This window comes from Schistocerca nitens, chromosome 5 (genome assembly GCF_023898315.1).
Source record: "Schistocerca nitens isolate TAMUIC-IGC-003100 chromosome 5, iqSchNite1.1, whole genome shotgun sequence".
Lineage (NCBI taxonomy): Eukaryota > Metazoa > Arthropoda > Insecta > Orthoptera > Acrididae > Schistocerca > Schistocerca nitens.
The window spans coordinates 321,069,250-321,083,793 of NC_064618.1; the positions used below are offsets into that span (position 1 = coordinate 321,069,250).

At 43.1% G+C, this 14,544-nt stretch overlaps 1 protein-coding gene across 1 annotated transcript in view; it reads right to left on the reverse strand.

Moving 5' to 3' along the window:
• Positions 1-527: 527 nt before the first annotated feature.
• LOC126259865 (uncharacterized) overlaps positions 528-14,544 on the reverse strand; it is an 89,826-nt gene continuing 75,809 nt past the window's right edge. The window contains exon 5 of the mRNA XM_049956924.1: positions 528-848. Coding sequence (XP_049812881.1) covers positions 737-848 — 112 coding nt within the window. The 3' untranslated portion in view covers positions 528-736. The remainder of the gene's footprint in view (positions 849-14,544) is intronic.

Sequence of the window (14,544 nt, forward strand, 5' to 3'; positions counted from 1 at the left end):
CAACGTACATGTCATGCAGTTCCTTCTTCGTGACAATTCCCGGTCGCACACTGCAGGGGCAATGAAGACCCTGCAGCGTTTTAGGTGGGTAGTGTTTCACTTCCCACCGTACAGCTGGCACTTGGCTCCCTCTGATTTTCATCTCTGCTCACATGAGCTGCTCACTGCGAAGACATTTTTGCATAGACAACGAACTGCAGACCAGTGTAGAGAAGTGGCGGAAAGCACAGGCTGCTGCTTCTATGACGAGGGTATTGGAAAGTTGGTAAAATGCTATGACAAATGTCTCAGTTGGAGCGGCGACCATATGGAGCTGGAAGGTGTAGCAAACTGTTCCAAATCAAACATTTTAGTATTTCAATGTGGTTTCCATTTCGTGACCGATCAGACCTTACTTTCTGAATTCCCCGTACTAAAGAGTTTGAAAGTCATTTAGACTGTCTTATTCGTTAACATTACATATAAAAATAAATTAAAAACGACACATGTTCAAAGCCTCATGAAATATGCAATTATTAAAAGATAGGTCAATTAATAAAAAGATTTATTCCCAACATTTTGTACGTTACAGTTTCGTAGTATCAACAAGTCCTTTATTAGTACCAAATGTTACAATAGTACTGCTGATAAACGTTGGCCGAGGAACGCTTTATGGTAGAAAAGAGGTTACGGTCTTTGTGCTGAACGGGCCTGTAATAAGACACTCGAGGCGCACCCACTCGTCCACCGGTCTAGTTCAGACTGTCGTCAAGGCCGGCGAAAACTTGCGGCTACACGGAACACGTGTTGCCTGACGAGTAGGCTGCTGTTGAAAATGTCCGCCGGACGATGTATTGGATTTAACGCAACTGCAATAAGAGAGTAAGTTTCAGTATAGCAAAGGTGTGGGTGCAAGAGGAGGCAGTGTCGATGTTGAATGAACCCAATCACAAATGTGTGCTGTTTCACAGTTATAAATGCTAAAGTAGCGCTACCACAGTAGAACCAAATGTAATTGGTATGGCGTAGCCACAAACGTGTAGTCAGACAATGAACTTGATGTGAAACTAAAGACGGAAAACTGTTCTATATTCTGAAAATAAATTACTTTTTTTATACATATTCAGCGAGGAACTATGATGCAACCTTAAAACGCCTGAGCGAAGGAGCACTGCGTCGTCTTCCTTGTCATGTCTGAGAGCTCCTGATCATTGGCGGAGACTGTGTGAACTCGTTTTAGAATTTATGAAATAAAGCCACATAATAATTGAAGTATAAAAGGAATGAGTAAATATTAAAGCCAGTACACGCATAAAAACGTGATTTTCCGGTGCTCATACTTCGGGTTCTATTGGTGATAAAAAGGTATAGTGCTTTGGACAGCTCTTGGGTCTAACATTCTGCGTGGTGTCCGTTCTAGGTCGTGTCTCCCTACCACTTTCGCGCAACGACGCTCTGAGCGTGTTTTTTAGGGAATTGACTAGTTTGATCCTGGGACCTGTTGGTGGTAAGGAGACGCCAGACCACACATGACGTGTAGAGTTCAGAAGAGTTCAGTGAGACTAGCGATGATATAATCAAATACTTAATGATTTCAGCGTCAGCTCCACTGCACTCCCTGTAAAAGAATCTTAATACTAACTAAATTTAGTGGAAGGGGATCAAGGCTTTCCTATTTTTAGTTAGCTGGTAAAATAACGTCAAAAAAGCAGTTACGTTTACCGTTGGAAATTTTATTCTACTCACAAAACATTGTTTATAAATTGCACTATTGATAAAAGGAAATATTTTAATACAGGATGATAAAAACCAACTGCGTTCAACAAAAATGTGAACGAATATTCCCTGAATGGGTTTCCAAGTTCTACAATGGATCGAAGGATGACCTATGCCATATCACATCTATAATCTAGATTTAAGTTAAGTTTCATAAAAGAGAAAACTATCAAAATGGTCTACAGTGACCCTCAATTATCTTTAATTACTTATCTAACTTGTCGTAAATTACAGTGGCTGATGTTGCTTCTCAATAATTATATAACAGAAAAATCATCGCGTTTCAGATTTTTACTTCAAGTAGCAAATGTGAACACCATGAGATTTAATTGACGATCGACACTAGTATTACGTAAAAAGGGGATGTAACAGATGAGACTTCGGCAGTTCTGAGTGAAGCCTTATGCGCTCAAAATCGCGCGCGTTCATTACCTTGTCGGTGTTTAGGCAACGTCAGGGGGAGGCGGGCAGCACAGCTCCACGCACCTCGCCGTCTCGGGAGCAACTCTCACCTAACTTATCCTTACTACAATTTACCGAAGTTGGTTTAAAAAAAAGCTATCTGGCTGTGTTTTCAACTGACCAATCAGCGTCTCAATGTTAACTTTAAGCTCCGCCTACAAAAAATTCTGTCTATCCAATGAGAAACGTTATACTTTTCGTGGTGGGGCAATGTTTTTAACGTTTGCAACGTAACAGAGACACGAAAAAGTCTCACGCTAAAACTTGCGGGTGGTGTGGCCCTTTTAGTGTTATCGTAAGATCTATACTGTTCTTCTGGAGGGCTCTATCCTTTAACATGGGCTGGGGGTGATCTTGGCGGTCGGCTGACAACGTGGGTGTCCGTCCCTTATCGTAGGGCCTTCTCGCTTACACGACTCTGCTCTCGCCTTCTGTTCTCGTTTCTCCCCTCGTAACTGAGTCTGTTTCACGGTGGGAATGTGTGACATGCATTTAGGCGTTCTTGTGTTAGTCTGTGGTATTCCGTTTGCTCACTCGTTGATCGTATTACTTTGGTTAATTTAATGTCAGGATTTATTCGGAACTATGTGACATACTGTCGGATTTGCTATCATGTCAGGGTTTTCATGGAAGGTGTTGGATTTGCCTGACACCTTACATGGGCTAGGAATCATTTGTGTACCCGACAGAAGGATATCATAGTGTCACTGTCCTACAGTACAGGTAAAAGTATAAATATTACACACTTCCTCTTCGAACAAAACTGTAGGTTCTTTTTGCATTTGATGTGGTCTTCGGTGGGCTTGATGGATCCTGCGGACGCATCATTAGTTCGTAGGCGAGTCCTAGAAAAACCCCAAAAAACGTTTTCGCCACCACCAGTGAACCAAATTCTAACCTAGGATTCCAAGCTCGGCTGTGTGGGCCTACAGCAGATGGCTGAAATTTTTACGACATGTTTCTAAAATCTCGATCTCGAACAACTGTGAAAATGTTCTTGATATCTTTGTCCATTTCTGAGAAACGAAGCACGAAGAAATATGTTGTAAACAACCTCCGTTATCATCTGGCGACCGCATATTGTAGTACGGAAGCGCATGCAAAGTTTTTGTGCAAGTCAAATCTGGGCTGGGGTGTGAAATTAGTTTTGCACTATTTCATTTCATGTAAGTAAACCATCTAAATTTTTCTAACCTTTTTTCATATAAGTTACATGCTCTCTTACTGCAGTGAAAAGAAGGGAAGCAGCGGCAATGTTCTCCTATCGGATCTCAAAAAAGAATGGTTCAAATGGTTCAAATGACTCTGAGCACTATGGGACTTAACATCTATGGGCATCAGTCCCATAGAACTTAGAACTACTTAAACTCAACTAACCTAAGGACATCACACAACACCCAGTCATCACGAGGCAGAGAAAATCCCTGACCCCGCTGGGAATCGAACCCGGGCGCGGGAAGCGAGAACGCTACCGCACGACCACGAGCTGCGGACTAAAAAAAAAGAATGTGAATCCTGTTTACTTAAAAGACTCTGACTGAAAAGAGGAATACCAGGTACGTTATTTTACTTTCCTCAATACTTCTTTTCCAAAAATTTTCGCATGTGAGCATTTTCACTTTTTTATGCTGAGATATAAGAAGAGAGTGTCAGTGGCAAAGAAACGGAAAAGTAGTAAATACCGAAAGATAGTAGACAGTGGTTGTGTTATAGAAAGAGCAAAAGAGACAATGAAGTGGAACATAGTTGACAGCGAAAGAACGGTGATAGCAAAAGAGAGAAAGAGACGGCGGGGCTGGGGGGGGGGGGGGGGGTGTAATGAAGAAAAAGAAAAAGGAAGTGGAAGTGGATGGAGGCCACTGATATTGAGAGAGAGAATTTCTGACAATGACGACGAGAAAGATAGTGACAGTGAGAAAAGACAGCAGCAGTAGGAAGTAAGTAATGAAATATTAGCAGTAAGAGAGAGGATAAAGCGACAGTGAGATAAAGACAGAGGCAGTAGGACAGAGCGGAGGGGACTTTGGCTGTGACACAGGAGGCAATGACAGAGACACACAAAGATATAATGACATGAGTTGGGCTGAATGAGTGAGTGAGAATGGGCAGTTTGGAATGGATGGGCATGACCGACTTACAGCGATGGGCTAGTGGGTGTGAGTGAGTTACAGTTAGGGGAGCTTGTGGGAGATTGAGGTGAGCTGCATGTTTAAAAATGCGCGAGTATGTTCGCATGCCAAACTTTATGGGAACATTTATAAAGATTCTGAGGAACGTAGTATGAGGCAGCTGGCACCCTACTTTTCGGTCAGTTTTTAAAATAAACAGGGACATATTTGCATTTTTTGTGCTCCGAAAGGAGCATTTTTCCTCTGATAAATAATTAAGTGTACTGATGAACAATAGGAATCTTGAAAACATTATTAATAGAATGGAATCCATGACAACCATTAAGAGACTACGAATGGGGCAACCAAAAGCTTGCCGTCATCTTAGGGCGAAGACACATGTCTTTGGGGTGAGGAAGAAAAACGCAGCCGGTTGCCGTCAGCAGAGGTCGGTGGTGTTCTGCAGACACGTTGCATGTATGCTGTGGACGCTATGGTGCGTGTGACTATGCAGTCTTCTTTTTGTGACGAAATCAAACAAGGGGAGATCCATGGCGGTGAGACAGACTCTTATGAAACCACCTAGACAGTGATGTAGGTTAGGGCTCATGGTATCATACTTTTCAGCAATTCACCCAGTTGTGTTCTCTTTTGCGAGCAACCGACAAAAAAATTTTTCTATTTTGAAAACGGTGCCTTATCCTAGCGTTAAGTTATTTCGTGGGTGTGCTGAAGATTATGGGATCGAAAAATGTTGCTCGGAAACAACTATTTTCTTTACATCTTTACCGAAACGACTGCGATGATTCGTTTTATTTAATTAGTTTGAAAATAATTTCACATTTCTAATTCTTAACCCCGTAATTTTCTCTTAGTTTAAATTCTTTTATTTCTCTCAGTTTTTATTTCCTTTCGTTCTTTTTTTTCATTTGTACTCTTTGTCCACGTGATTTTGAACATTTGTATGTATTTACAGTAAATTAGTTCGTTCCTTTTCGCCAATTTATCTTTTCTGCATGTTGTTGCAATCGCTATTAAAATTACTCATTTTGTTTGAATTTAGTTCTGTTTATAGAACCTTCTTTTGTTTAAATATTCATCTGTGTTATTTTGTCCATGGTGTGAGAAGAATTCAAAAGACGTTTATACAGAGATTACTATCCAAAAAATTTACATTTTGTAAAGAAAAGTAATCTTTGGACACTACTGCACAGCCAGCATAGGTTGTTTGGTCATTTGTTTTTATTCGTTAGATCACTATTTCCAAACGTTTAAATATTACTGAAGATAAATAAAAATATTTAAAACACATAGAAAGAGATTTCAAATGAAAAAAAATACTACGCATGGCTTTGAGACAATCACATTACGGGGGTTGGAAGCTCCCGTTGACGTTTATTTCCTGTGTTTGCTACATCACCGTACTGGTGGTTTCAAAAACGTCAGATGCAGCCTTGGGGACTTCTCCTTGAAAGTGGCAATTCGACAGACTGGTAAATTTAGTTATGTGAATATTATAATCTCTAGAATAAACGAGTCATCTCACAGCATAAAGACACGTACAAACAGTGTGGGTGATGATGATGGGACATTAAGATGCGCTTTAGGCAGGACATGGTAGTAGATCTATAAATATTGTAGTTAATCAGTAAAACTAAAAACCAACCGAAGTTGCAAGTTTCCCTTTTTTTTATTTATTCGATGACTATTTCGGGCCGGGTACCATTTTCAAATCATCGTGACAGATAGTCAAAATCGTATATCACTTTGTAACTTTGGCTGGGTTTTGGTTGTACTGACAAACAGAAATTGCTGACTACAATTATTCCAACATGCTGGAAGTTCGTATTATAGTGAAGTTGAATTTCAGGTATAAATTTAAAAAGTTAGCTACTTGTACAACATTAAATTACAATGGTGCTCAGCATGGGCCTCTGTTAGCGCGTACAAAGGGCAAAATCAGTACGGTATATTATCTCTGACGTCGCTTTCCAGTTCATTGTTAGAAATCAGTTATAAAATGTAAACATATCAGATTGCAATTACAGAAACTGTTGTACACTTAAAGAATGAACACATGCGCGTTTTTCCATTAGTAATAGGATTCTGTGAAGTGAAAATCTGAAGAGCTGCAAAATAACTGAATTATTCTGTAGAAATCATTTATTCTCGTAGCTGTTGCGCAGAACAAGTGCAAATATGTAGAGTTAAACACAAAATATGAAAATTCTATACCATTTTTATTCAGTTTAGGGATCAATGAGCATCATTAGCCAAGAGCTGACCATCGTCGCCGAAGTAGTTGCGTGTCACCCTTGTGAGCTCAAAATAGACTGTCAAGAAATATAAAAACTTGAACTGACGAGCAATAAGAAGAACTTTAAAGAAAAGAAATTGTTACCAGCAGGAATGGGAACCAATGCTGTAATGGCTGGAGTACTCTTCAGAGACACAGACATTTAATATGTTTGTGATAAATTAACTAGCTGAAGTTAGCATTGTAATGAGGTTGTGTCCCTCATATCTGGTTTATAGGGACTGTTTACCACATCAGTAAGATTGTGGATGTGGTAACACGTATCAGTACCACTCCCTGGCGTCATTACGATGGTAACGGAATTGCAAGTCTCCATTCGACACTGATAACGGTCGCACAGGATCTGTCAGACCCAATGGCGCGCGCTCGCTGAGCCATACCCCTAGTGGCTCTGCACCACAAGCGCCCTCTGCCACCGCAGTGTAGGAAGGTCGGCACCAGCAGCTCAGCCCACACACGCTTGGAGGCACTTCACTCGGAAGACTATGCAGACGCCGCCTGGTCGGAGCTTCGACATCAACGTTCGTGCTTCAGTACAGAGTCTTCCTTGTTGACACAGCTGGTCTCCGTTTCTTATCGCATCATTCGTAATGAGTCTTCGTAAGATGGAGAAATGCAAGTTAAATAAATATTCCGTTTTGTGTTAACTTGTTTGCTAATTATTACTGTTCCTTCCGGCTTTCCTATGGCGTCAGTTGCTGCACCACCCTGAAGCAGCAGAGATGGAAAGTGACGCCTGAAATGTTGATCAGAACTTATACAACACGAGCTGTGATGACGTGTGCATCATGAAAGCTGTAGAATAGCAACTAGACTGAAACAGGTGGAGAAATTCGGCAATTGAATCGGTGCAAAACTTATTTACTATCAGTTAATAATGTTTTGAAGATCTATACTGGACCTCTGGAACGAGTCAATACTTTTTCTTGAAATTCTGTGAAGATTTTTCCTTTATAACTATGAGTTCCGCTCACATACGAAGGTAAGATGGCTTAGCAGCATATCTGTAATGTTGTTCATTCCAGCAAAGCACCCTCGAGAATGAAGAGTTCAAGAATGGGAAAAGTAAGGAGGTTATGTAATACTGGACGCTGCTGAAGACATCGAGACAGTGGAATAGTCTCACGGTTATGAAGCGCTCAGTCATGTGCTTAGTGAGTTGCTGGTTTGTGGTTTAAATTTATGTAGAGGCGCATTATTTGACTAAAATACATTTTTGTCAGGTTATCATGAGTCTGTTAGGAAGTATTCTTGCGATTTGAGTTCAGTAACACTTTCTCATAAAGCTTTGAAGAAAATCTAGACATAAATAACTTTATCATATTAAAGAATGAAACATTTTGGCAAAGTTAACGTATCCTTGCCATACTATGGCTCGTTTCCTGAAAAAGTTGCAAATACTTTCAGAAAACGTAACATATATGTATCAGGACAAGTAGAAAGTCAGGGCAACTTCTGCGCTGTAGTTTAGAGCCTTTCATAAATGAATTTTGTAATGTGGGAGTATATAACATTTAACGAGAGTCATGTAGGTGTTTCTGTATCTGGCAGATGGATAGAGAAATTAGAAAACATTTTAGTGAACCACGGTCGGGCTACAAAAGCAGCAACAGCACCCTGGGAGCACATCTACAAAGCCATAACCACAAGCCAATAGAAGTGGAAAATTCACTTACTGTATTGAACATTGAGAATAACGGTAATAATTTAAGTTAGAAGTTTACATTAACAATCGTTCAAATCCCAAGTGTTTAATGAACAACGGCAAGTAGCCGGAACTGTTTTTTTTTGGAATATTTGATGGATTGTTTCTTCATCGAGATGAGTAAGACACTTACCTTTCTGTGCTACTTTGTGAACGTTTGATTTAATTCAATGTCTTCTTAAAGCCCCCTGTTATTACACCTGAAATATCTTCATGATATAATAAAATAATAAACTAAGTTCAGTGACTCGACATGAGCAGTGTACTTCACTTTGTAAAGTTACCAGTCCACGACACTTTATGTATCGCCTTAATATGCGTTTTGGTCTTATCTTAAAAAACAAATATGTAACTTAGACAAACCAGTCATCGCCTTGTGTGTAGACTTTTTTACGAAGGATTTCCATTTTCTTTCCTTATTGTATTTCCAGTTCCCCATCTGGGGTGAGCTGGCAGCAGCATAGGCGCTGCTCTTCAGCCAAAAGACATTACAAGTAGACAGGAAGACATTTAAGACAATATAAAGAAGAAAACATGGCAGAACATAAACAAAAAAGGCGGAACATAAGAGAAGAAAGCATACAAAAAGCAGCGACTGGAAAACGCAGGTAAAAATCTAAAAAAGTAAGTATTAAAAGGCACCAGGCAAAGTATGACCAGAACATAAAAAGTCGCAGAACGATTAAAACAACCACTTGATGGATGGCATAGCATGGAACAGTCATGGACTATATACAGGTTGAGCACACAATTAAAACCACATCGCTGATGATACTGTAGAATGGCTCTGGGCACAACACTAATGCAGCACACTTGATGAATAAAAACCTGGGAGGATCTGCCAGGGGTGGGGGATGAGGGAGAAGGGAAAGGTGTGAAGAAGGGGAGAGAAAGGGGGATGAAATGGGGGGCGCTGAAGGGGGGATCGGGCAGGGAAGAGATGGTGGGGCCCTGGGAAGGGGGGTGGGGACAAGGCCAGGCTACAGTTGGCAGGAAGGGTAGATGTCATGGTGAAGTTCAACATCTGGGAGGGGAGGTGCTGGAAATTGCCTTGATGAAGGAGGTGGAAGGTGTGGAGTTGGAGAGAGGAAGGGATACAGCGATAGAGGTGAGGCAACAGGCGCAGGTTGGAGAGGAAGGGGGAAACCAGGGGGTGGGAGGGATCAAGCCTGTGGACAGTGTAAAGGATGCGGAGATGTTTGAGGAAAATGAGGAGGTGGGGGAAGGGGATGATGTCATACAGGAGTCATGTGGGGGAAGGAAGGCGGATATGAAAGGCAGGGCAGAGCAGTTCTAGGATTTGGAGGGCCTTATAAAAGCGACTTAGACAAACCAGTCATCGCCTTGTGTGTAGACTTTTTTACAAAGGATTTCCATTTTCTTTCCTTATTGTATTTCCAGTTCCCCATCTGGGGCGAGCTGGCAGCAGCATAGGCGCTGCTCTTCAGCCAAAAGACATTACAAGTAGACAGGAAGACATTTAAGACAATATAAAGAAGAAAACATGGCAGAACATAAACAAAAAAGGCGGAACATAAGAGAAGAAAGCATACAAAAAGCAGCGACTGGAAAACGCAGGTAAAAATCTAAAAAAGTAAGTATTAAAAGGCACCAGGCAAAGTATGACCAGAACATAAAAAGTCGCAGAACGATTAAAACAACCACTTGATGGATGGCATAGCATGGAACAGTCATGGACTATATACAGGTTGAGCACACAATTAAAACCACATCGCTGATGATACTGTAGAATGGCTCTGGGTGGTGGGGGAAGGGGATGATGTCATACAGGAGTCATGTGGGGGAAGAAAGGCGGATATGAAAGGCAGGGCAGAGCAGTTCTAGGATTTGGAAGGCCTTATAAAAGCGAGTGGGGGGGGGGGGGGTGTTTCAGGAGTTTCAGGAGGCAGAGGCGGGAATGGTCTTTCTGCTGGATGGTCAGGAGATGAGGGGTCCAGGTGAGGTGATGGTCAAGGGTGAGGCCAATGTATCTTTGGGTTAATGGTTAGGTAGAAGTCATGGAGATGGAAGGAGTGGGTGGGGCAGCCTATGATGATTTCCTGGGTTTTGGAGCGGTTGATACGAAGGAACCAGGTTACACCAAGTGGTGAACTGGTCAAGGTGGGTTTGGAGGGTGCGTTGGGACTGTTGAAGGATAGAATAGAGAGATATGAAGGTGGTGTCATCAGTATATTGAAGAAGGTGGATAGGTGGGGGTGGCTTGGGCATATCGGTGGAATATAAGAGATAGAGGAGAGGGGAGACAATGGAGCCCTGGGGGATGCCAGCAGTGGGATGAAAGATAAGGGAATTTGTGTTGTGGAGGGTGACATAGGAAGGACGGTGTGAGAGGAAGGAAGGAACCAGATGGACAAAACTGATAGGCAGGGCTTAGGTTTGGAGTTTAAAGAGGAGACTGGGAAGCCATAAGCCGTTGTAGGCATTTTGGAGGTCAAGGGAAACAAAAATGGCGGAGCGACAGGAGTTAAGTTGGAGGGAGAGAACGTGGATGAGGTTAAGGAATTGGTCTTCAGTGGAGGAGGAGGGTCGGAAGCCACACTGGGTAGGGTGGAGGAGGTGGTGTTGATGGAAGTAGTGATGGGCACGATGGGAGAGGCTGGATTCGCTTACTGAAGATGGAGGTGAGGCAGATGGGACGATAGGAAGAGGTGACAGAAGGGGATTTGTTGGGTTTGAGGAATAAGAGGGCGTCGGAAGTCTTCCACTGGTTGGGGTAGAAGCCAGTGGATAGGATGATTTTGTATAAATTGGCAAGGACAGTCAGGAGGGAAAGGGGCATTCTCTGAAGTGGTGGTAGGTGACACAGTCGTGACCAGGCACCATGCTGCGTTTCGACCAGAAGATAAGTTTAATGTCTTGTGCTGTGATTGGAGTGTTTATCTTGGAGGGGGGCATCTGCCCCAAGTACTGGGGACTGGGAGCAAGTGGAGCAACCAAGGTATCAGCGCATTCCATGAGGGTGGGGAAAAGATCATCAGGGATGAAGAAGACCTCAGAAAGGTAGGAAGCAAAGTGGTTGGCCTTACTGAGGTTTTCGGGAAGGGGGTGGTCGTTATGGAGAAGGGGATAAATGGGTGCGGAATGGGAACGAGTAAGGTGATAGAAGGCTGACCAGTACTTGGAGGAGTTGATAAGGAGGGTGTCGTTGAGTCATGGACAGGTCTGGCGCCAGTCCCGGCGTTTATTTGTTTTAATGAGGTTCTGTACATGTTGCTGTATTTGCCGGTGGCGTTAGAGTGTATCCCTTTCCTGAGTGCGCAGGAAGAAGCGATAGAGGCGGCGGGATTCGCGGAGGAGGAGGACAGTGTGCACAGGGAGAGTGGGCCGGTGGGGGTGGATGGTTTTAGTGGGAACATGGGCCTCCACAGCATCAGTAATGGCCTTCTGAAGGAAGGACAGGACGTGGACGATATCGTCAGGATGGTGGTAGGTAAGAGGGTGGCTTTCGATCTGGGTGGCGATGGATACCTGATAGGCATTCTAGTTGGCGCGACGGTAGTCATGAACGATCTTAGGAGGGAGTGCAGGGCGAGGAGCTAGAGGCGGGTGGTGAGCAGACGTTATGGTGAGAAGGACAGGCAGGAGGCCGCTACCTGTAGGGTCTAGAGTGTCGGCAGTGATATGACCAAGGAGGTTGGCAGCGGTAATGACAACATCGGAGATCGTGTTTCTTTTGAGATGGGTGTGCTGGGGAAGGGGAGCAGTGTCACCTTGGACCTTGAGGAGGAACTGATGCCACCGCCGAAGGGCGGCAGGGGAGCAGTTATGATGTCAGGAGCAATCACACAGGTGGAAAAGGTGCGATCAGTGTGGGAGATGAAGTCACAGGGAATAGGAGCAGTGGAGCGTACATAGATGGTGGCGCAGCTGACAGTGATTTAGGAGAAGAAGACAATGAGGATAAGGTGTTCAGCGGGGGGGGGGGGATCATTGTGGGGGGATTGTGGCTGGACTGAGATGTGCTTAAGGTGGCCAATGGCGACTCCACCCTGCTATTAGGAGCAACGGTTCAGTGGAGGAGATAGGGAGAGGTGCGAATAGTAAGGTGAGGCAGGAGAAAGGTTTCATTCAGGAGGAAGGTAAGGAACCAGTGGTGGGAGAGGGTGTTCATGAGTAGGTATTTGCTGGTGTGGAAAGAGCACATGTTCTGGAAGAGGACGTGACACTCCTGCCACGTCATGACGTGGAGAGAGGATTTCCACAACTTATACGATTATTTGTAATGAACACAGACAATTTTAGTCTGTAATATCATACATCCCCCCATGAATCATGGACCTTGTCGTTGGTGGGGAGGCTTGCGTGCCTCAACGACACAAATAGCCGTACCGTAGGTGGAACCGCAACAGAGGGGTATCTGTTGAGAGGCCAGACAAATGTGTGGTTCCTGAAGAGAGGCAGCAGCCTTTTCAGTAGTTGCAGGGGCAACAGTCTGAATGATTGACTGGCCTTCTAACACTAACCAAAATGGCCTTGCTGTGCTGGTACTTCGAACGGCTGAAAAGCAAGGGGAAACTACAACCGTAATTTTTCCCGAGGGCATGCAGCTTTACTGTATGATTAAATGATAATGGCGTCCTCTTGGGTAAAATATTCCGGAGGTAAAATAATGCCCCATTCGGATCTCCAGGCGGGGACTGCTCAGGAGGACGTCGTTATCAGGAGAAAGAAAACTGGCGTTCTACGGATCGGAGTGCGGAATGTCAGATCCCTTAATCGGGCAGGTAGGTTAGAAAATTTAAAAAGGGAAATGGATAGGTTAAGGTTAGATATAGTAGTAATTAGTGAAGTTCGGTGGCAGGAGGAACAAGACTTTTGGTCAGGTGAATACAGGGTTATAAATACAAAATCAAGTAGGGGTAATGCAGGAGTAGGTTTAATAATGAATAAAAAAATAGGAGTGCGGGTAAGCTACTACAAACAGCATAGTGAACGCATTATTGTGCCCAAGATAAACACGAAGCCCATGCCTACTACAGTAGTACAAGTTTATATGCCAACTAGCTCTGCAGATGATGAAGAAATTGATGTATGATGAGATAAAAGAAATTATGAAGGTAGTGAAGGGAGACGAAAATTTAATAGTCATGGGTGACTGGAATTCGACAGTAGGAAAAGGAAGAGAAGGAAACGTAGTAGGTGAATATGGATTGGGCCTAAGAAATGAAAGAGGAAGCCGCCTGGTAGAATTTTGCACAAAGCATAACTTAATCATAGCTAACACTTGGTTCAAGAATCATGAAAGAAGGTTGTATACATGGAGGAACCCTGGAGATACTAAAAGGTTTCAGATAGATTATATGATGGTAAGACAGAGATTTAGGAACCAGGTTTTAAATTGTAAAGCCGGCCGGTGTGGCCGTGTGGTTCTAGGCGCTTCAGTCTGGAACCGCGTGACCGCTACAGTCGCAGGTTCGAATCCTGCCTTGGGCATGGATGTGTGTGATGTCCTAAGGTTAGTAAGGTTTAAATAGTTCTAAGTTCTAGGGGACTGATGACCACAGATGTTAAGTCCCATAGTGCTCAGAGCCATTTTTTTTAATTGTAAGACATTTCCAGGGGCAGATGTGGACTCTGACCACAATCTATTGGTTATTAACTGTAGATTAATACTGAAGAAACTGCAAAAAGGTGGGAATTTAAGGAGATGGGACCTGGTAAACTGAAAGAACCAGAGGTTGTACAGAGTTTCAGGGAGAGCATAAGGGAACAATTGACAGGAATGGGGGAAAGAAATACAGTAGAAGAAGAATGGGTAGCTTTGAGGAATGAAATAGTGAAGGCAGCAGAGGATCAAGTAGGTAAAAAGACGAGGGCCAGTAGAAATCCTTGGGTAACAGAAGAGATACTGAATTTAATTGATGAAAGGAGAAAATACAAAAATACAGTAAGTGAAGCAGGCAAAAAGGAATACAAACGTCTCAAAAATGAGATCGACAGGGAGTGCAAAATGGCTAAGCAGGGATGACTAGAGGACAAATGTAAGGATGTAGAGGCTTATCTCACGAGGGGTAAGATAGATACTGCCTACAGGAAAATTAAAGAGACTTTTGGAGAAAAGAGGACCACTTGCATGAATATCAAGAGCTCAGATGGAAACCCAGTTCTAAGCAAAGAAGGGAAAGCAGAAAGGTTGAAGGAGTATATAGAGTGTCTGTAAAGGGGCGATGTTCTTG